The sequence below is a fragment of the Herpailurus yagouaroundi genome, unplaced genomic scaffold (assembly GCF_014898765.1).
Source record: "Herpailurus yagouaroundi ecotype Mexico unplaced genomic scaffold, PumYag 200, whole genome shotgun sequence".
NCBI lineage: Eukaryota > Metazoa > Chordata > Mammalia > Carnivora > Felidae > Herpailurus > Herpailurus yagouaroundi.
In genome coordinates this window covers 3,575,832-3,595,221 of record NW_024412431.1, presented here as the reverse complement: position 1 = coordinate 3,595,221, position 19,390 = coordinate 3,575,832, and the positions used below count along the sequence as shown (strand labels likewise).

Genomic DNA, 19,390 nt, shown 5'->3' with positions numbered 1-19,390 from the left:
GGTGGTCAGAGAGGACCTCCCTGAGATGGTGGCATTTGAGCATAGTCCAGAATGACAAAGAGGTTCCATCCCTGAAGAGAGCTGGAGGAGGCAAATCCCAGGCCGAAGGAACAGCCAGTGCCAAAGCCCCGAGGTAGAACGGCTCGGCGTGTTCCTGGAACAGGAAGCCTCGTTGGGGAGGGGAGCTGGCAGCGGCGGGAAGGCTGCCCTGGCCCCATTTCCCGGAGGAGGATGCCTGAGGTCGCCGCCTCCTCCTGCTGGCTGCCAGCAAGAGGCGGGAGCGATACCAGGCCGGCGGCCGCCAGGTGGCGCGCAAGCTGCGTGGGCCCTGGTGGCCGCAGCCACGTGACCCCGGGGACCGCAGCCGCGAGCCAAAGCACGTGCCCGAGGGAGCCCTGTGGCGCCACGCGCAGATTGGCCCCTTAGGCGCCTCACCAGCTCGTGGGGGCGGGGCCGCAGCTAGGCTTCATTTTACACTTTGGATCGGGGTTTATTCTAACCAGGGACAGAGGTATCGGCGAGGATGAGCAAGTCCGGCCGTTGGGGCCACCCACGCGAGCTCCCCAAGTCCCCCAGGGCCCAGTCCCCTTCGCTGCAGCCAGAGCCAGCAGTTTCCATGGAAACCGCAACCGGGTCTTTGCGCCCAGGAGTAGCTCCGCTCACGGCACAGGCACAATTTGCAATCCGACAGGAGCCGGGAGGGACACCAGGCGGGGAACCAGCCACCGCTCGGGGTCCCTAGGTTCGACAGCCAGGTCGCCCCGGCAAACTCAAGAGGGGCCACCCGGGGACCTGCAACGCCACCGCCCAGATTGCGCGGGCCGCGATGATTGGCCTGTTCTCTCCATCAGCGTGGCAGTGCTCTCTGCTGCGCGCTCTCTCATTGGTTCAATCTCGAGGGCATCCTCCTGCAATTGGTTCTCTCGAGGGCAGGCCTTGATTGGTCAAACTAGGCTCTCTTGCTGAGTTTGAGGGCATTCTCCGACAGTCTGGAACCTAAAAGGGCGTGCAGGGACGAGGTTAGGGTGGAGGCTGCGACTCTCGGATTAGGGGTCTCTGGCTACCCAGCCCACGGCGCTCTCGGAGAGAACGTCGGGCCGCTGTCTGTGGTGCTGAAGTCTCAGTCGAAGGCGACCCTGCCTTAGTGAGGACTCTTCCTCCCGCCTGATAGCCGTCCCAACGTAAATGTGCCCTTCAGCCCGCTCACCAAAAGAGGCTGCACCAACTTCTGTCGCCTGAGAGAGAAGCCAGGTTCCCCCTAGCTGAAAGAAAGCGTGACTCCACAGGCAGACCAATCACGAGCCCGAAAAGCCAGGACATTTACACAACAGCTCTGCCCACCCAAAATTTATGGGGGTCTCAGAAGGCCCGGTGGTTTTCCGGAAACACAGGGCACCAATGGGTTTTGCCTGAAATCCTAAGCCCCAAACTTTTTCACCCGCTTTGGAGAAGTACCGAGTGCCCTTGCGCTGTGGAGTGCCAGTCCCCACCTTTCGAACCCACCTTTTGAACCTATCCCATTCAAAAGCCTCAGGGTCACAGTTCCTTCTGTAGGCAGACGAGAGCCCCTGCCACCCCCATCCTTCTCCACTGGTCTTGGGAGGCTACACCCGATGCCTCCAAAATCTGCGGACCTAGGCCTCTGCTCATAGAAATCTTGGTTCCTCGTCCCTTTCCAGTCTTCTTGATGGACAGCAACTCCGGAAGTTCGTACAATCGGTCCACGGATCTCCCTCTTTGCTCCAACAGCTCAGGTCGTTGGACAGAGGAGGGGAGCCTTCCCTGTCTTCCGGGCAGAAAGCCCGCCCGAGAAGGGGCGGAAATGCAGAAAGCAGGGGCCACGGGGGCAGAGGGGCCCGAAAATGGCAACCAGAGCCCCCAGGGAGTGCTTTCTGGGGGTGCGGAGTCTTAGCCAGCTCGCGCTCTCTTCCACCTGCCGCGCCGTCGGGCGCCGCGAGGAGGCGGGGCTCAGCTACCGCAGCCAATAAGCGACGCCGGCTCTGGCAGCTGCTCCTATAAAGGGCTGGGGGCGGCGGCGGCGCGGCCCAGAGCGCGGAGCGCGCAGCGCGGGCTGGAGGGTGGGAGGGAGGGCGGGCGAGGGGAGAAGACTGAGCATCCAGGACCGGACAGGCCGGGCCGGGGGGCGGCGGCGAAAGGCAGAGCGCCGCGATCTCTGTCAGGAAGCGCAACCTCCCCGGGCCCCGCGGGGCCGCGCAGGGGGCGTTCTCAATCCCGCGCCCGCTCCCTCTTTCCATCCCCTGCCGCCCGCAGGCCACCCCGGGGCCCGGCTATCCGCGCGCGCGTCCTCGGGCTCGGGCCCGTCCCCGGCCCTCGAGGGAGCCGCCGCCTTCATCGACACCTCTGCAGCGGCCGCGCCAAAGGCCGCCCGGGCGGGACCCCGGAGTGAGCATCGAGCGCCCCCCAAGGAGTGCACGACCCCCGGAGCCGCCCTCAACACGGACCGCGCCCGCCGGGCACACAAGAATGGTCACTGTAGGTATTCCCTTGTCGCTGAGAGAGAACCTGGGTGGGGAGGGGTTAGGCACAGCCTCCGCGGAGATGGCGGGTGGGGGGGGGGGGTAGGACCAGGCCTAGCTAGGCCCCGGTGGGGGGGTAGGACCGAGCCTCGGGGCCTGAGAGTGGGCAGGACCGCACCCAGAGTGCTGGGGGCGCATAGAGTCTGGTCTGAGAGGCCTTAGGAAGCCGAACTCTGATTTGGGGAGGCGTCCTACGGCGTCCTGGGGGCGGGATTGCCCCCCTCCAGCAAGCCTGATGGGGGAGGGGCCGCAGCAGCGGAGGATGCCTTCTCCATCCAGGCCCGGACCCCGCAGGCCGCCCAGGCAAACGCAGGGCTCCTATCACTGGTGCTGGGCCAGGACAAGGCGGCAAGCCGTTCCCGAGAGCCCCGGGGAATCGGGTGGCGTCGGATCGCGCGCCCCGGGCCGCGGCCGCGCCCGGGGAGCCGGGCGTCTCGTCCTCGAGCCCGTCGACCTTGCGGCAAGCGGGGAGGGGAGAGGAGGGGGCGCGCCCGGAGGCCCCGCGGGCCCGCCGCCGCTGCCGCCGCGTCCCTTTGTTTCTCGGAGCTTCTTAGCGGGCCGTAGCCTCGCGCGGGCGCCTCAGGCTTCGGGGAGGGGGAGGGGAGAGGAGGTCCCGCGGGGGGGGCTTCCTGGCTCCTGGGCCCCCGCCCCACGGGGGATGGGGTAAGGAGCTCAAGGATGTCCCCTAGGCCAGGTCCAGGCGCCCCACCCTTCCTGGGCTCTGGGCCTCGGGGTGACCTTGAGCGCGCCCGCCTGCACGCCCGCGCCGCTCGCCCCACTCCCGGTGCTTTCAGCAGCCACCGAGCTGGTCAGCTCCCGAGCCCGCGGCCACGCCCGGCCACGCCCTGTATAACCACGCCCCTGCCCCGCCCATCCGGACCCCGCCCCCTGGGGCCCCCGGGGCCCGGCCTCGCCCGAGCCCTCGGATTTCCACTCGGCTACCCGGGCGTATCCCGGGGGCGGGGCTGGCCAGTTCTAGCCCCACCCCGGCTCCACCCCCGCCCCCGCCGCGCGACTCCGCTCCCCGCGCCGCCGCGCGTCCTTTGTCTGGTCCCAGCGCCCAGGCCTCCTTCTTCCGTACTTACTGTCTTTCTGGTCTGTGTGTGTGTGTGTCTGTGCCCTGTGTCCCTGGGCCTCTTCTTGGAGTCGTGGCGAGCACAGTGGGTGGGGGGATGCTCAGCACTCCTTCCATGTCTGGGACTCTGGGACCCGCCCACCTGGCTCAGAGAAAGGAGGCCCTGAGAGGCCCTGCTTCCCTGCTGTGTGACCTTAGGTCGGCTCTCTCCCTTCTCTGGGCCTCAGGCTGCTAATTTAGGTGCGAGACGCGAGTGCAGCCTCCTGAGGACCCTCAGAACCCCCACAACAGTCCAGCATCCATTCCTCTGATCTGTTCCCTCATTTAAAAGAGGGAAACTAATGCACAAAAGGGCGAGGGTGTGGTCAGAGGTCACACAAGGGCCTTGAAGCCCTGGAAGGCCTGGTTACTCCACTGGAGGACACTCGGGCAGAGGTCCACCATGAGAACAGGATGGGAGGAAGTGAGGGGATAGACTGAGACAGTGAGGGCCCTGCATGGATGGAGAAGGGCCCAGAAGTGGGAGGCCTAGTTAGCACCACGTGGTGGCCTAGCCTTACCATGCATAGCCACTCAATGCCCTATTGTCGCCAGTATCCAGGCATCTATCATTGTGACTGGGGCCAGGGGGCCCAGCTAGGGGCCAAGGGGGTCAGACACAGAAGGGTCTACATAGAGAGTGACTGCAGGTGTATTCGCTGCAAAATCCATATGTCATGTATGTGCAATGGTGCAAAAGAGTTGGAAAAAGAGTGGCTGAGAGAGAAAGGGGGAGAGAGACAGGCTCAGAGGGGAGAGAAGAAGAGACACAGGGGCGGGGTGGGGGGTGGGGAGGGAGAGAGAAACAGAAAGAGGTACGGATCCAGAGGAAGAGCTGGAGAGACTGGGAGGAAAGGTTCTATTGCTCCCACTTGATCTCTGCCTATCCATCTTTGACCTGCCCTCCTCCCCTCTGACTTCACCCCTCCGCTCCTGTCCTGGGACAGCCCTCCAAGGTCCCTGTGATCCCGGAGTCATCCCAGGCCACGCATTTGTCATGGGCTGGGGCAGAGCGGGTGTGGTCTCCACCAATCCGATCCCTATTATCGGCTCAGCCGGCTGAGCTGCAGAGGAAACGCGACACTGATCCTGCTAAGCTCTGGCACAGCTGGGAGAGAGATGGGGTGGTGGGGAGATTAGTAGGCTGGGTCTCAAGATCCTGGATAGGAACCCCAATTACCTTTTCACCGCATCCAAGCTGAGGACATTTGGGATGGCCCTGGGGGCTCTGTCTGGAGTAATCAGATCAGTAGTCAAACTCCATCGCTCCCACGGCTCCGTGTCATCCCCAGGCAAATCACAGGTCCCTCTGACCCTCGCTTTCTCCACCTGAGAAACGGAGGTGATCCCCAGCTTTCAGTGTGGTTGTGGGAAGTCAGTGAAACCTTTGCACCTGCTCAGTGCCTGGCCACATAGTAGGGGCTCCAGACCTGGAACTGGTTTTGTACTGTTAATTATTTTGGGGACTCCCAGCGCAGACATCATCAACCAATCACAGAACTCTAGTCTGTTGAGCCAGAAGGGAATACAGAACCCATCTTTGTACGTGGGAAACCTCTGTGCCATATCTTTAGTGGAGGGACAGAGGCCCGGAGAGGCAATGTGAGTGTCAGAAGATGCACAGTGAGGAGGGTGGGGCCAGGAGCTGGCACCTGATGGTACCCAGCAAGCATTTGTTGAATTGAATGAGTAGACTTGGCCTGCAGAGTGGGGTTAAATGCGGAGACACAGCTTCACTTTGCTGTTATTTTCACTATTGTTGGCCTTTTTGTTAGTCAAATGGGCTGATGTCCAAGCTCCGGGTTTGAATTCTTGACCCACCATTTGCGAGCTCCCTAACCTTGTATAAATCCCTACCCCTTCGTGGAGACTCTGTTTCCTCTTCTGTCAAATGGAGAAAAGGGTGCCATAACGTTCAATGTTGGGAGAGCCGGCCCTCGATACATGGCCACGGTATCAGGAAAGTATTATTCTTATGAAACTGGACGCAGATCTGTAATGTGCGTTACTGTCTTATTGCCGGCGCCTATGGCAGACATTGCTCATCAACCCAGTGCATGATCCTGCTCCGTCTGGATGTGGCTTCAGAATAACCCTCCAGCCAGCCCCCAGACAGCCACTCTCAGCCAACTGGAGATGCAGGGGGGTTGACCCTCAGGGCCATTCTTTTAATAAGAATAAATGGAAAGGAAACAGAGGCCCAAAGAAGAGCTACGATCACCCCCCCCCCCCCAAGGATACACAGCTAGAAGGTGCCCCCCACCCCCGCCCCCGTGCCTTGGCCACTGTCATTAAAAACAGTTCTGAAGTCCGCCAACATATCCAGGTTTGAAATCAAGTGCCCCATGTATATATCACTCAGCGTCTCTGAGCTCTCTCACTTATAAAATGGAGACTGTGTGGCCAGCTCTAAAGCTGATTGGGAGAAATAAGGGAAATGTTGCCTGTAAGCACCTCACCCGGTGCCTGGCTCACAGAAGATGTCTGTGGGGCAGGATGAGTATTACCAGCCGTATTTTGAGGCAGGGATGGCAGACATGACGAGTTGCTTCTCGTAATTGCGCTCATGGCAGACCTGGCTAACTGATCCCAGAATGCTTCCCAGCCGCGCGAGTAGCTTCAGATCCTTCGGTGGGGGTCACCGCGCCAATAATTTGGAGTTTGCAGCAAAGTGGAGCAGAGGCCCAGAAACGTCATGTAGTCTACCTGAGGACACACGGCTGAGAAACGTTAGAGCAGTTAGAATTACAGACTCTGGATGAGGAAATCTCGCGTGCGAACCCCTGCTTCACTATTTATAAGCTGCGTGATCTTTGGTCATTTTTTTTTTTTTTGAAGTTTATGTATGTATTTTGAGAGAAGGAGAGAGCACACAAGTGGAGGAGGGACAGAGAGAGGGAGAGAGAAAGAGAATCCCAAGCAGGCTCCATGCTGTCAGCGACCAGCCGTCAGGGCTCAAACTCACCAACTGTGCGATCGTGACCTGAGCTGAAATCAAGAGTCAGATGCTTAACTGACTGTGCCACCCAGGTGCCCCGATCTTTGGTAATTTTTAAAACATCGCCGAACTTCCCTTTCCTCGTCTGTTGTCTTAGCTCAGGCTGCTATAACAAAATACCGTCAACTGGGCAGCTTAACCAACAGACATTTATTTATCACAAATCTTCTTCTGGATTCTGGGAAGTCCAAGATCAAGGTGCCAGCTGATTCGGTTGCTAGTAAGGACTTGCTCCCTCCTTTGCAGATGGACGTCTTCTTGCTGTGTCCTCACATTGTGGAGAGAGAGAGAATGTCTCTCCTGTCACTTTTTTGTTAAGGACATGAATCTCATTCATGAGGGTTCTGCCCTCATGACCCAATTAACTCCCAAAGGCTCCACTTCCAAATACCATCACATTGGGGGTCAAGATTTCAACATATGAAGTCGAGGGAACACAGGCTTTACGTTCATAGCATCTGTTAAGCAGGGAAAATTAAGCCCTCTTTTCAGGGTGGTTGTGAATAAGAAAAAAAATAAAAACAAAACATTGCCCATAGAGAGCTTTGCACTATACCTGGCACACAGTATGCCCAATATTTGGGAACAAATATGGTATTGTATTTTTTGATTAGGGATGGCTGAGATGATGTGTACCTGCTGACTCTAATTCTGTAGCCACAGACATTGCTAATCAATCACAGTGATCTTTCCCGTGGAAACTGAATGTGGTTTGTAATCCTTCCTAATTTGTCCCGTTAGGAACACCCTACCAATAGATTTGATTTTTTTAGGTGAAGGCCATCCATCGGCCAACCATGCCTTGGGAGAAAAACCTAAGGACATGCTGGGTATTTTCCCTTCCCATGCCCATGACAGACAATACCAATCCATCCCAGTACTTTTCAATATATACAAATATTGAATCATGTTGTACACTTGAAACTAATATTCTATGTCAACTATTTAAAAAATAGGTGTAGGAAAAAAGTTAAATAAAATTCAACACCCATTCTTGAAAAACGAAATCTTGTTAGGATACTAGGAATAAAATGAAACATTCTTAATGTGATAAAGGCCATCTACACAGAATCCATATCAAAAATCAAATTTAGCTGTGAAACGTTTAAAGCATTTCCTTTAACATCATGAATAAAGAAGCCACTGTCGCACTGTAGCCCCTGCAATAAGACAAGAAAAATAAGGAACAGGTCTAGATTGGAGATAATTAAAACTGTCCTTGTTTGCAGGTGTTATTATGTGATACATTTAAATAGCTCAGGGGTGCCTGACTGGCTCGGTCAGGAGAGCATGCGACTCTTGACCTCGGAGTTGTGAGTTCAAGCCCCACACTGGGTGTAGAGATTACCTAAAAATAAAATCTTAAAAAATCATAAATAACAATAAGTAATAAAATGAAAAAGAGCTCAGTGGGAAAAACGTGGGGGTAAATGCCTAGTGGGAAAAATTATGCATGAAGCAAAAGAAATATTAACACATCTGGGATGTGGATGAGGGCAGTCCCTCATCCTTTGATGGATGAGGGCGGTCCATGGCTAGGGAGGAGCTTATGAGGACTTCAAAGCTAATAAAAATATATTTCTTATTCTGAAGACAAAGGTGTTCATTTTACTCTTCTGGAAATGCACAGATTGATTTTAGGCAAACAGGCAAACGTAGACACCAGACATGTATGGAATTTTTCACAGTAAAATCACACGTAAGGTGCTATGCCTGATGCTGGAGGAGTGGAAGAGATTAATAGGATAATATGTTGTCCTCTCTCCATGTTTAAGCCCATGTCAGACATGACTGATGCATCACCACTGATCCCTGGTGTGGGGACTGGGCCGTGAGCGGGTGTGGCCTGTTATCTCCAGCAGATACTCGGGGCCATGGAGTCTCAGGTGGCGGGGGGCCCGGCCGGCCCGGCCCTGCCCAACGGGCCACTCCTTGGTACAAATGGAGCCACTGATGACAGCAAGACCAACCTCATTGTCAACTACCTGCCCCAGAACATGACCCAGGACGAGTTCAAGAGTCTCTTCGGCAGCATTGGTGACATCGAATCCTGCAAGTTGGTTCGGGATAAGATCACAGGTGTGGCTGCTGGCAGGTGGGGAGGGAGGAGACAGAGATAGTAGTCTGGGGAGCACGGGTGTGATGGGGGCAGGTAGCACCCTGGGGGATCAGAGGTGCGATGGGGAGACAGGTATGACCCCCGATAGGGTATCCCGGGGGTGATGGGGGCAGGCACGACTCTGGGGGATCTGAGGTGTCCTGGGGACAGGGTGGTACTGTGGGAGAATACTAAGGGGGGGGGGGGGATTTCCGTCAACCTTGAGTGACGGCGGTCAGCCTCTCAGGACTGGGTCTGGGAGGACCCTGGTAGGTGTGGGGAGGTCGTCACCCTGGTCCCGCCCACAGGGCAGAGCCTCGGTTATGGGTTTGTGAACTACTCTGATCCCAACGATGCAGACAAAGCCATCAACACCCTCAACGGCCTCAAACTGCAGACGAAGACCATCAAGGTTAGTGCCCTCACTTTCCTCTGTGGCCCATCCCCCCTTACTGCCCACCTGCAACTGTCCCCAATCCCCCGCATTACTTCCCCTTGGACTATCCCCTTCACTGCCACTCAACCCGCATGTCGCCTGCCTTCCTCACTGCCACCCCTCCTACCCCGTGGCTCATCCTCTGAGGGATTCAGACTCTCCCCTAAGAATTCCTGGCTGGGCACCCAGGGCCCGATGGCTCTGCCTCTCTGAACCTCAGTTTCCTCATTAGTCAGTGAGAATACCGGCTCTACATTCTCTGCTGGCTCAGGGAGGTAGCCATCCCACTGGCAGTAGGAGAGTGACCAGGGTCTGGTGGGCGCCCCGCCCCCCCTTGCCTTTGTCATGGAAATGGAGAGGGGTGGGGGTCCATCTGCCATCTGGAGCCTAATTAGGGTCTGGGAGGGCGGGATTAGGGGTGAGCCCCTCCCCCATCTTTGTGCAACGCCCCTCCCCCCACAACCTCCCCTCTCAGCAGCTGCAGCTGGGACTCTGCTAGCCCAGGTTCCCTGGGGGGGGATCGCCATGGAAACCCCCCTCTCTCGGTTCGCCTGGGGGTGTCTGGACTCCGCCCCACAAATCTGCTCTGGAACCTTGGGGGAGGCTGAGGGGGGGGGCGCCCATCTGGCCCCCCCCCTTCTCTCTGAGAACAGAGGTGCAGGAATCTCTTCTTCTTCCCGTTGTGGGGGAGGATGAGGTCGTGACCTAATGGGTCCCTCCATGGCCAACTAGACCCAGAAGCCCTGGGGCATGAGGGGGACGGTAGTGACAAATCCAGAGGGCCACTGTATGCATGTGATGCAGTGCGCGCGCGCGCGCGTGTGTGTGTGTGTGTGTGTGTGTGTGTGTGTGTGTGTGAGAGATAGACCTGGGCTGGGAGCCATTGTGTTTGTGGGACACACGAGTCTGGCTACTAGACTCTGGGCGTGTCATGATGGGTCTGTGGGATGTGGTGTTTATTTCACAGGTGCTTTGTGACACTGCAACTCTGGCTGTGACCTGGTGGGGCTGCGTGGGGGTGTCGGCTGTGCCCTACTCGGGGTGCAACGTGTGTGATGTGGGCTTGTGTGGTGGGGTGACAGGTGTGTGGTTCTGTGCCTCTTACTGTAATTATCCAAGACCCCCGGAGCCGCTGTGGATGTCACAGTGGCCCCGAGTCACCATTTGGCTGGTGTAGCCACTAGGGCTGTGCAGAGGGTGACAAAGTGTGGCCTCGCGTCTCTGTGTGTGTCTGCCTGGGTGGCACTATGTAAGGTTGGTCCCAATTGGCTGCTTTGGCAGATTTTGCCCAAGACCTGTCCTGGTGAGGGGGGCCGGAGGAGCCCATACCCAGGTGAGGGGCCTGGGTCAGCCCACATCATGGAAGGTTGGCAAAGACCGCTGAAGACCAACTCAGTGCCTCAAATGACCCCTGACCCCAAACACCCACCCAGGAGCTCAGGCCTCTCTTCCCCTCACCCCTCCCTCTGATTCATCAAGTCCTCACCCCTCAAAACTCACCGCCCCACGGGCAAGAGCGGAAGCCATGAAAAATGTGGCCGTGATTTTTAATTAATATTATCGAAAAAAAAAGCAGCTGATGTGTTTGTGGGGTTTTTTCTCCCCGGAAGACCCCGGGTGCTCACAGTTGCATTCGTTAGAGTCCCTCTACCTCCAGCCCATGAGTGCCTTCACCCTGACCCACCCCTGGCCCAATTTACTCATGTTGTTAGCTTTTTCAATTAGTTACTTCTAATGCAGGGCTATGCCCTCTCCACTCACCACCACAAACAAAAGCTGGACGCTTGACCGTGACCTTATCTACCCAGAGGTTAATTTAGAAGATACAGGAAATAGACATTGGCAGAAATAAGTGGAAAGGGCAGTTCCTGTCCCCTGCTGCCCCCTGCCAGCTCTAGGCCCACCTGTCAGCATCTGGGGGCGGGCCCTGCAGACTGTGTTTCCAGGACACTGATAAGCACAACAATGAGATGGGGTCACACATCTCGCCACTCTGTAAATGGACTTTTCTTTCCCCCAGTTTACAATACTCACCACTGTTTCTGGGAAATAAATATACACGTCCACCATTTTTTAACCAGCTGCAGGGAGTTTCATTGTTGGTCTGGACCATAATTAATGACACAAATCAAATGCCCGTACCAAAACGCGTCTAATTCCCCACTGAGAGAAGTGCTTTGAGTCAGGCGGGGGGGGGAGGGGGGTTTGAGGCGGAGGACCAAATTCAGATGGGAAGAGGACAGGGGTTACTTTTTGAATGAGGCTGGAAGAAGCAAGGAGAGGAAGGGCGTTCCAGCCTGAGGGGAACAGCCAGAGCAAAGGCCCTGAGGCTGAAATGTGCCTGGTGTGTTTGAGGAACACGGGAGGAGACTGGTGTGGCTGAAACAGAGCACTCGAGGGAGAAATTGGCAGAGATGAGAGTGAGGGTATGGGGTGGGGGGGGGGTTGTGCAGGGCCTTGTGGGCTGGGAGAAGGACTTGAACTGTGGGGCAGGTGGGAGCCACAGAAGGTTCTGAGCAAAGGGAGGATGTGCCCTGCCTCAGTTGCTCACAGGCGCCCCCTGGCAGCTGTGGAGGGAAGAGACTGGGGAGGTTAGGGAGGTCTGTGGGAGCTATGGTGGGAGCTGAGTAATGAGGCAGGATCCGTGATGGATTGGATGTGGGTGTGAAAAAGACCAGCGTCAAGGACAATGGGGGCCTGAGCACCCGGGAGGACAAAGTTGCCATTACTGAGCTGGGGCAAGTTGGGGACTGGATGCCGCCTCGCTGCTTGTGATCCCCTGTGGGTGTCACGTGCGGTGCCTGGAGGCAGGTGTCACACAGGGGTGCAGTTTGGGGGTCAGGCCCACACTGGGGACGGACATTTGGGGGTCATCAGCATTGAACTGGTGGCTGAAGACCTGAGCAACCTGGAGGGTCCCAACGTGGACGGGAAAAGGGCCAGCGTCCCAGGCTCACTTTCCAAAGGAGGAGGAAGCATTGTGTTGATGGAATGTACCTCGTGAGAGCAGGAGCTGGGGACATCTGACCTCCAGGGCCCAGCAACGACATGTTCCTCCCACCACCTTAATTTTTTTTTTTTTTTTTTAACGTCTACTTATTTATTTTGAGAGACAGAGCACAAGCAGGGGAGGGGCAGAGAGAGAGGGAGACACAGAATCCCAAGCAGGCTCAGAGCTGTCCGCGCAGAGCCCGGCTCGGGACTCAATCTCACAGACTGCGAGACCGGGACCCGAGCCGAAATTGAGACACTCAACCGACTGAGCCACCCAGGCGCCGCCCCCCACCACTTTATGCTGGCCAGCCCACATCATCATCGGCCACAGCCATGTCCCCTCCCTCAAGTCTTGGCCAGCCCCGCCCATGGTGACTACCCAAGAGATACTTGTTGAGCGAACAGACGAGGCACTTCTGCCTCCCACTGGTGGTCTGGACGTGGCCTCACCCTCCCCATCCGTGAAACGGGTCTTCCCCTCACCTCTGTCCACCTGCCCCCCCCTCCCCACTCCAGGTGTCTTATGCCAGACCCAGCTCTGCATCCATCCGAGATGCTAACCTGTACGTCAGTGGACTCCCCAAGACCATGAGCCAGAAAGAAATGGAGCAGCTCTTCTCCCAGTACGGCCGTATCATCACTTCTCGAATCCTGGTGGACCAGGTCACAGGTCAGGCTGCTGGGGATGACGACGCACTGGGCAAAGGCCCGGAGGTGGGGCCAAAATGGAGAAACCGGGAATGGCAGGGGAGGAGCGGGGTAGAGGGCCACACAGGAGGGGGCAGCGGTGCTCATGACGCCCTCACTCCCTGGCAGGTGTCTCTCGGGGTGTGGGGTTCATCCGCTTCGACAAGAGGATTGAGGCCGAGGAGGCCATCAAAGGACTGAACGGGCAGAAGCCGCTGGGCGCGGCGGAGCCCATCACGGTCAAGTTCGCCAACAACCCGAGTCAGAAGACTGGACAGGCCCTGCTCACTCACCTCTACCAGTCGTCAGCCCGGCGCTACGCAGGCCCCCTGCACCATCAGACGCAGCGCTTCCGGTAAGCCCCCTGGCGCCCCCCACAGACCCCTGGACCCCATCCCTGCAGGGCAGAGGGACGCTGGGAGGGTGCCCGCAGGCCGGGGCCACTGAGGGCGGCGGAGGGGAAATGTGTGTCTGTCAGGTGCTGAGGCCAGGCCCTCGTATGCAGCAGGCAGTCAATGTATGCAGGGCACTTTGAGTGGCATTTTCGGTGTTAGGAGTGTTAGAGTCTCCCGATGGGGCCTCCCCTCCCTCGGGCATGGGGCTCCAGCTCTCTGCGCCCCCGGGTATCTATACCTCAAGAGAACGGAGATTGTCTGTATTTTACGAACAGAGAGGCTTTGTCACTCGCCCAACCCACCTGCCACTGCCGAGAAGAGACTCGAACCTTCCCTTCTGGGGTCCTGAGCCCCGCAGGGTGGGGGCAGGCGAGTGGGGCTGGGCGGGCCGGGCCGGGGAGGACGGGACACGGGTGCAGGCCAGGCAGCGGCAGGGCAGGCGAGAGGCAGTGCCCGAGTGACCACGGTTCCGTGCCAGGCGGTGTCCAGCCGGGCGGGGAGCCGGCGGGTGGGGGCAGGGCTGGGCTGCCGGCCGGCTGGGTGGGGGCGGGGAGGGCAGGCAGGCAGGCCGACATCACAGCTGGGGGTGTGCCCAGAGGCCACCGGTGACCACCCCTTTTGCTTCCACAGGCTGGATAATTTGCTCAACATGGCCTACGGAGTCAAGAGGTAACAGTGCTCCCCGCTGCCCCCAGCTCCCCGCCGTCCCTCCCTGGACTCTTGCCCCGATGGGCCCCCTCCCCCGCCTCACCACCGGGACTGCCAGCTTAGCTGGGTCTGCCCTGTCTGGGAATAGCATGTCCATTAAGAGAATCAGGGGCTCTGGAACCTAGTGAATGCTAGAAAGAGCTACTACTACTCTTTGGGTCCTGGAGGGCCTGTCCGTGGCCCCCTCCGGCCCAGGGAAAGGCCGGCCATGTTGCCTGGTCACAGCCATGCCCCCCCCCCCCCCCTCTGCCGGTTCCCACGTTAAGTCTGAGTTCCACCTGCCTCTCTTGATGGCTGGGGTCACAGGATGCCACCCTCTTTTCCCGCATAGTCTGGGGACGGGCCCTGAGGCCCGCACGACCTTGTCCACATCCCCAACCCTGTGAAGGTCCCCGTGTTTATTGCATCGCGAGCTGTTGAGCACACACTGAGTGCCGGGCACTGGGCTCGGGGCTGGGGACCCAACGTGGCCCGGCCAGACGTGATCCCTCGTGGAGATGAAATGCTGTTGAGCACAGGGCTTGGCACGTAGTGAGCGCTCAATAAAAGTAGCCGCCCGGACGATTACTGTTCCTGTTGTCAATTACCTCAGTCTAGCAGGGAGGGAGCAGCGAGCAGGGCTGGGAAGGGGGCAGGAGAAGAGGTGAGGGGACCCCCGCCCACCCCGACACGCCCAAGGTGCCAGGGCCTGTGCAGAATCGGGAAGGAGGGAGCAAGCAGTGAGTCCCCAGTGGTCACACTGAATGGGGCAGACCCTGGGGCTCCCCCTGAATTGAGTGAGGCCTGGGGGGCAGGGAGGCAGCGAGGCACGTGGGTGGAGCCAATCCTGTCCGTCAGTCGGTCAGTCAACAAACCCTCTCAGGGGCCCTGCTGTTCAAGGAGCTGTTCTGGGCTGGGGCACCGCAGGGAAGGTGGAGTGGATCCTAAATATACAATCTGAACAGGAAAAGGGTGGCAAGGGGCAGAGGAAGGCGGCGGGCAGCAAGGCCGCTGCCCTGGGACCTGATAACGCAGGGCAGCGCTCCACCGGTTGCAGTCATGGCCTGGCCTTGAGCGGTGCCCTTCTGGACACGTAGGGGTAGCAGGGTGACCAGGGGCAAAGGGGGCACAGCGTTGCAGAGGGCAGGGTGGGCTTGGTGGGGGGAGGGCAAAAGGGGGGTGGGAAAAATCTGCCAAGGGAGGAGTAGTGGTCAGGAGTGGGGAGGGGGTCAGGGTCAACAGGGCCAAGGGCCCAGTAGGGTCAGAGGTTGCGGGGTCAGGGTGCAGACTGGGGCTCTAGGCAGGAGTGTGAGTGAGGGCGTAATGTGCAGGGAAGGTCACCAGTTATAGGTCAGGATGGAGACTGGGGGCCAGTGTCTCAGAGCAGGCCGCAGTTTAAGGTGTCTCGGGTGGGGTCAGAGGTGGAGGTCGCGAGGCCGTGGCTGGCTCAGGACGATGCAGGGATCATACGGTCCCAAGATCGTGGCACGCCCAGCAGTCATGACCACATCAGGGGTCACAGGGACTCAGGGGTGTGCCGGGGGTCAGGGCAGAGCCCGCGTGACCCCCAAAGTAGTCCCCTGTCGCTCATCGCCAGGTTCTCGCCCATCGCCATCGACGGCATGAGTGGCCTCGCGGGTGTGGGCCTTTCGGGGGGCGCGGCGGGCGCTGGCTGGTGTATCTTCGTGTACAACCTGTCACCGGAGGCAGACGAGAGTGTGCTGTGGCAGCTGTTTGGGCCCTTCGGGGCCGTCACCAACGTCAAGGTCATCCGCGACTTCACCACCAACAAGTGCAAGGGCTTCGGCTTCGTCACTATGACCAACTACGACGAAGCGGCCATGGCCATCGCCAGCCTCAATGGCTACCGCCTGGGCGAGCGCGTGCTGCAGGTGTCCTTCAAGACCAGCAAACAGCACAAGGCCTGAGCCACCGCCGCCCGCCCTCCCCACCCTCCCCGGGCAGCAGAGAGAGAGAGAAAGAGAGAGAGAGGGGCCCCGAGAGAGACAGCGCAGGCAGACCACCGACGGCACACGGGCCCCGCATCCCTGCGGAAGCCACAGGGTGAGCACTCGGGGTGGGAGAGTCTGCAGGGGATGGGGGGGTGCCTGGGGGTCCCCTCCCCGTCCTCCTGCCCCCACCCCAGGCTGGGCTGTTCACTCTCTCGTCTTGGTTTTGTTCATGGCGATGGTTTTTGTTTCTTTTTTCGGCTAAAAAGAAAGCAGAGATGTGCCCCCACCCCGCCTTCAACCACCCTCCACGGGATGGCTTTGCAGGGGCGCTGGGGGTGCCCCCCAGACCCCCTTGCCCAGGCCTCCCCAACACCTAGATGAGCCTGAGGGGAGGGGGGGAACAGGTTTAAAAATCCCCAAAAAAGCGAAACGGAGGAGGGGTGTGGGCATCCCTGGCCCAGAGCCCCCTGGTTGGAGTATGAGGAGCAGGGGGAGGGGCTGGAAACAGAAACAAAATGAAAAAAAAAGGGGGGGGTGGGAGGGGAAGAAAAACTCTATTTTTGTAAAAAGGGAAAAAAGACCTCGTGGAGAATTTTTACTGGGGATTCTTGAACTTGAAAAAAAAAAAAACACAAAAAAAAACAAAAAAAAAAAAAAAGAAAATATTTTGGCAGGTTATGTTTACCAACTGGGGCAGGGGCAGGGAGCAGGGCTTGGGGCCCGGGGGTCCACGGGGCCGCACAGAGAAACACAGCCACGCAAAGACATGCGGGGGCACGCGCACACACACATCCTGCAGGGACACACGGAAGCACTGACAGACCCAGAGACGCGCCCCGGACACCTTCCAGGAGCTCGCTGGCCAGATTCAGACACGCAGACAGACATATGGATAATCACGGGAGACCGAAGTATGGGGCTATGTAGACGAGGCCGCGGGCAAATGTAGCCACAGGTGGGTGCGGGGTACACACATTTCCACGTGGACACGGGAAAGTAGAGACAGATACATTCGGACACACCAGTCGAGACACACCATCACGGAGAAACAGACACAACACCCAGGAGACACAGACATGCACAAAGCCTCCCTCAGGCCCAGGCGAGAGGTCGGAGCCCAGATCCTGGCCCGGTCCGCTTCCTCCAGCTAGGCCGCCGGGCCTCCTCCGGACACATGGCCCCACTCGCCCCAGGTTCTCTGCAGAGCTCTCTCCTGGCTCATCGGTGGTCCCTGCGGCCCACGAACACAGGCGTGCACACACAGCATCCATGCATCCAAACACACGATACCTCGTTTCACTTTTGGCGTCATGGCGGGCTGGAGGCAGCCCCCCCCCCAACACTTGAGGCCAAAGGACCCCCTGTCCCCGGGGCTGAACCTCCCTGGGCCGAGACCCTGGCCCAGAGGCAGAGGGGGGAGGCTGGGCCCTGAGCCTTCCCCCTCCCCCAGGGGCCTCCCCAGCAGGAAGTACCCGCTGTTCCCTCCAGTCCCCCTCCCCCCAGCCCCCGAATTCCCTTCCCACCCACTTGTCACCCCCTTTCAGTTTGTTGGGTTTTTCCGTCTTTCCAAATTCCCGAGGGCGGTGGACGCAGCCCCCATCCCAAGCCCTGGTCCCCCACCGGCTTCTGTCTGGATTTTCCATTCTCCTAGTTTTCATTCTTTGTAAGACAAAAAAAAAAAAAAAAATTCCAACAGAAGCCAGAGGCCGGAGCCCCTGGGAGCCCTCGCAGCCCCCCACCCCCCGCAGTGGGCCCAGTCAGAACTGAGAATTGCAAACCCCGAATTCAGCTTCAGTTGCCCCTTCCTCCGGTGTCCCTGCGTTTGGTGTCCGGCCATGGCCCCATCTGACTGCCCAGCTCTCTCTCCCCCACCCCTCCCGGTGTTTGTTATTAAACGTCTGTGGAGCTTCTGCTGCAAGGAACAAAAAGAAAAAAAAAAAAAAAATCAAAAAAGCGACAAAAAAACACAAACAGAAGAGAAAAAAAAGCGACAAAAAAAGGAAGAAAAATAAACACACAGAAGAGATTAAAAAAAGAAAAAAAAAAAAAGAAAAAAAAAAGACATAAACTGGCACCAGTTAACTTTCTTGTACTTTTTTGCCGAATTTAGCTTCTTGTAGTTTTAACTTATTGCTATGTTAACTATTTATTCTCCTTGTTGCCCTGTAAGGACATTTGTGTATATTTCTGTTACTTCATCCAGTTTGCAAGTTTAAAGGAACCACGATGTTCTCTTTGTTTCTTTAAGTTTTGCTGAGACGTGGTTATGCCTAATTTATTTATAAAAGGGGAAGTGGAATCATTAAAGTAATAATAATTATTAATAACAGTAATGGTAGCCGAGCAGCGCCCGGGGGGGCGTGTGCTCTGTGGGGCGGTCCCCGCGGCCAGCGACGTCCGGGGTCTCAATGGGATTCTTTTTTGCTCGTCTTGAGAATTTTTTCAGTCCTATTTAGCTGGTGAAAACCCTAGCTTGTTCTTGATACACGAACCTATTTATTCTTGTGGTTTTTAAGTCCTCAACCTCCCAGCTCCCCTCCAGCAGGGCGGGCACCCCCAGCGGGTCCACCCCTCTCCCTCTGCTGTTTCTTGGGGCTTTCTCCCCTCCGACCTCCGAGCGCGGGGACACGTGGGCACACGTGGGCAGCGTGCAGGAGGCGTCTGTGAGCAATAAGGGATGGGTTTGTCCCCTACCCTGGGGCAGCCAGGCTCTGCGGAGGGGGCACCTCCCCACCCCCCCACCCCCACTGAGGCCTAGGCCCCTGACACCCCCAAATCTGGGAGGGGACTTCTTTTTCTAAAACACAGAACTCAGCCCAGCCAGGCCCCCTCCCCAGAGGCCAGCCCCTCACCCCAGGGGCTGGGGGTGGGGGGGCACCTGGGGTCTTCCACATCCCTGGGGGTCAGGGGCAGGGCCCGTGGGATGGGGGCTCAGCCCCTCCAGCCCTCCCTTCATCCTGTTATTTATTCAGAAGGTTTCAAATCACGACAGAGTCCATGTTGGAGGTGATAAAGAACTGTAAAAAAACAAAAAAAAACAAAAAAAAGACAAAAAACAAAAAAAAAGACAAAAAAAATCACAAAAACCCAAAACCCAACAAGAACACTTTGCGTTGCGTTTAGACTATTTATTACCGGGATTACAGGCCTGGCCGCGGTAACAGACTTTTACATGGAATTGTTTAATTATTTGTACTTTTCATGCCAGAAAATAAAAGTTCAGAATCTTACGGCCTCGGCTCATCTGTGTGCAGGTGGGTGGGAGGGGAGCGTTAGGAGCGTGTGCCCTGACTGCGTGGCCATTCCTAGGCTGCCATCCCTCTCTGGGCCCAGCTCTCATCTGGAGCCCCTGGGCCTCCCCAGGACACGCGTGACTCGGGTGGGGTGGGTGGGAAACTGGCGCAGGCAGAAACCCAGATGGGCGTGGCCCAGGGTCCGTCTGTCCTGTGGTGCTGGGCTTCGCTGCCATCGCAGAGATGGGGCATCTCAGAT

At 57.8% G+C, this 19,390-nt stretch overlaps 1 protein-coding gene across 4 annotated transcripts; it reads left to right on the top strand.

The window, feature by feature from the left end:
- Positions 1–2,090: 2,090 nt before the first annotated feature.
- ELAVL3 (ELAV like RNA binding protein 3) lies at positions 2,091–19,128 on the top strand. Of its 4 annotated transcripts, none has more exons than XM_040449977.1 (7): positions 2,091–2,493; positions 8,512–8,728; positions 9,056–9,159; positions 12,694–12,847; positions 12,994–13,219; positions 13,890–13,928; positions 15,523–19,128. In XM_040449977.1, the coding sequence occupies exons 1-7, from the start codon at positions 2,485–2,487 to the stop codon at positions 15,872–15,874; spliced, it is 1,101 nt and encodes a 366-aa protein (XP_040305911.1). In that variant the 5' UTR covers positions 2,091–2,484; the 3' UTR covers positions 15,875–19,128. The 4 variants fall into 4 exon arrangements, with proteins under 4 accessions (XP_040305911.1, XP_040305912.1, XP_040305910.1 ...); XM_040449978.1 differs by having other exon boundaries at positions 8,509–8,728; positions 15,544–19,128; XM_040449976.1 differs by having other exon boundaries at positions 8,509–8,728.
- Positions 19,129–19,390: the final 262 nt, after the last annotated feature.

Bases quoted from the DNA above. Each gene is read 5' to 3' on its own strand.
- ELAVL3 (XM_040449976.1), top strand. The intron at 8,729-9,055 runs GTGTGGCTGCTG...TCCCGCCCACAG, and splicing joins GGTTCGGGATAAGATCACAG to GGCAGAGCCTCGGTTATGGG. The intron at 13,929-15,522 runs GTAACAGTGCTC...CCCCCAAAGTAG, and splicing joins ATGGCCTACGGAGTCAAGAG to TCCCCTGTCGCTCATCGCCA.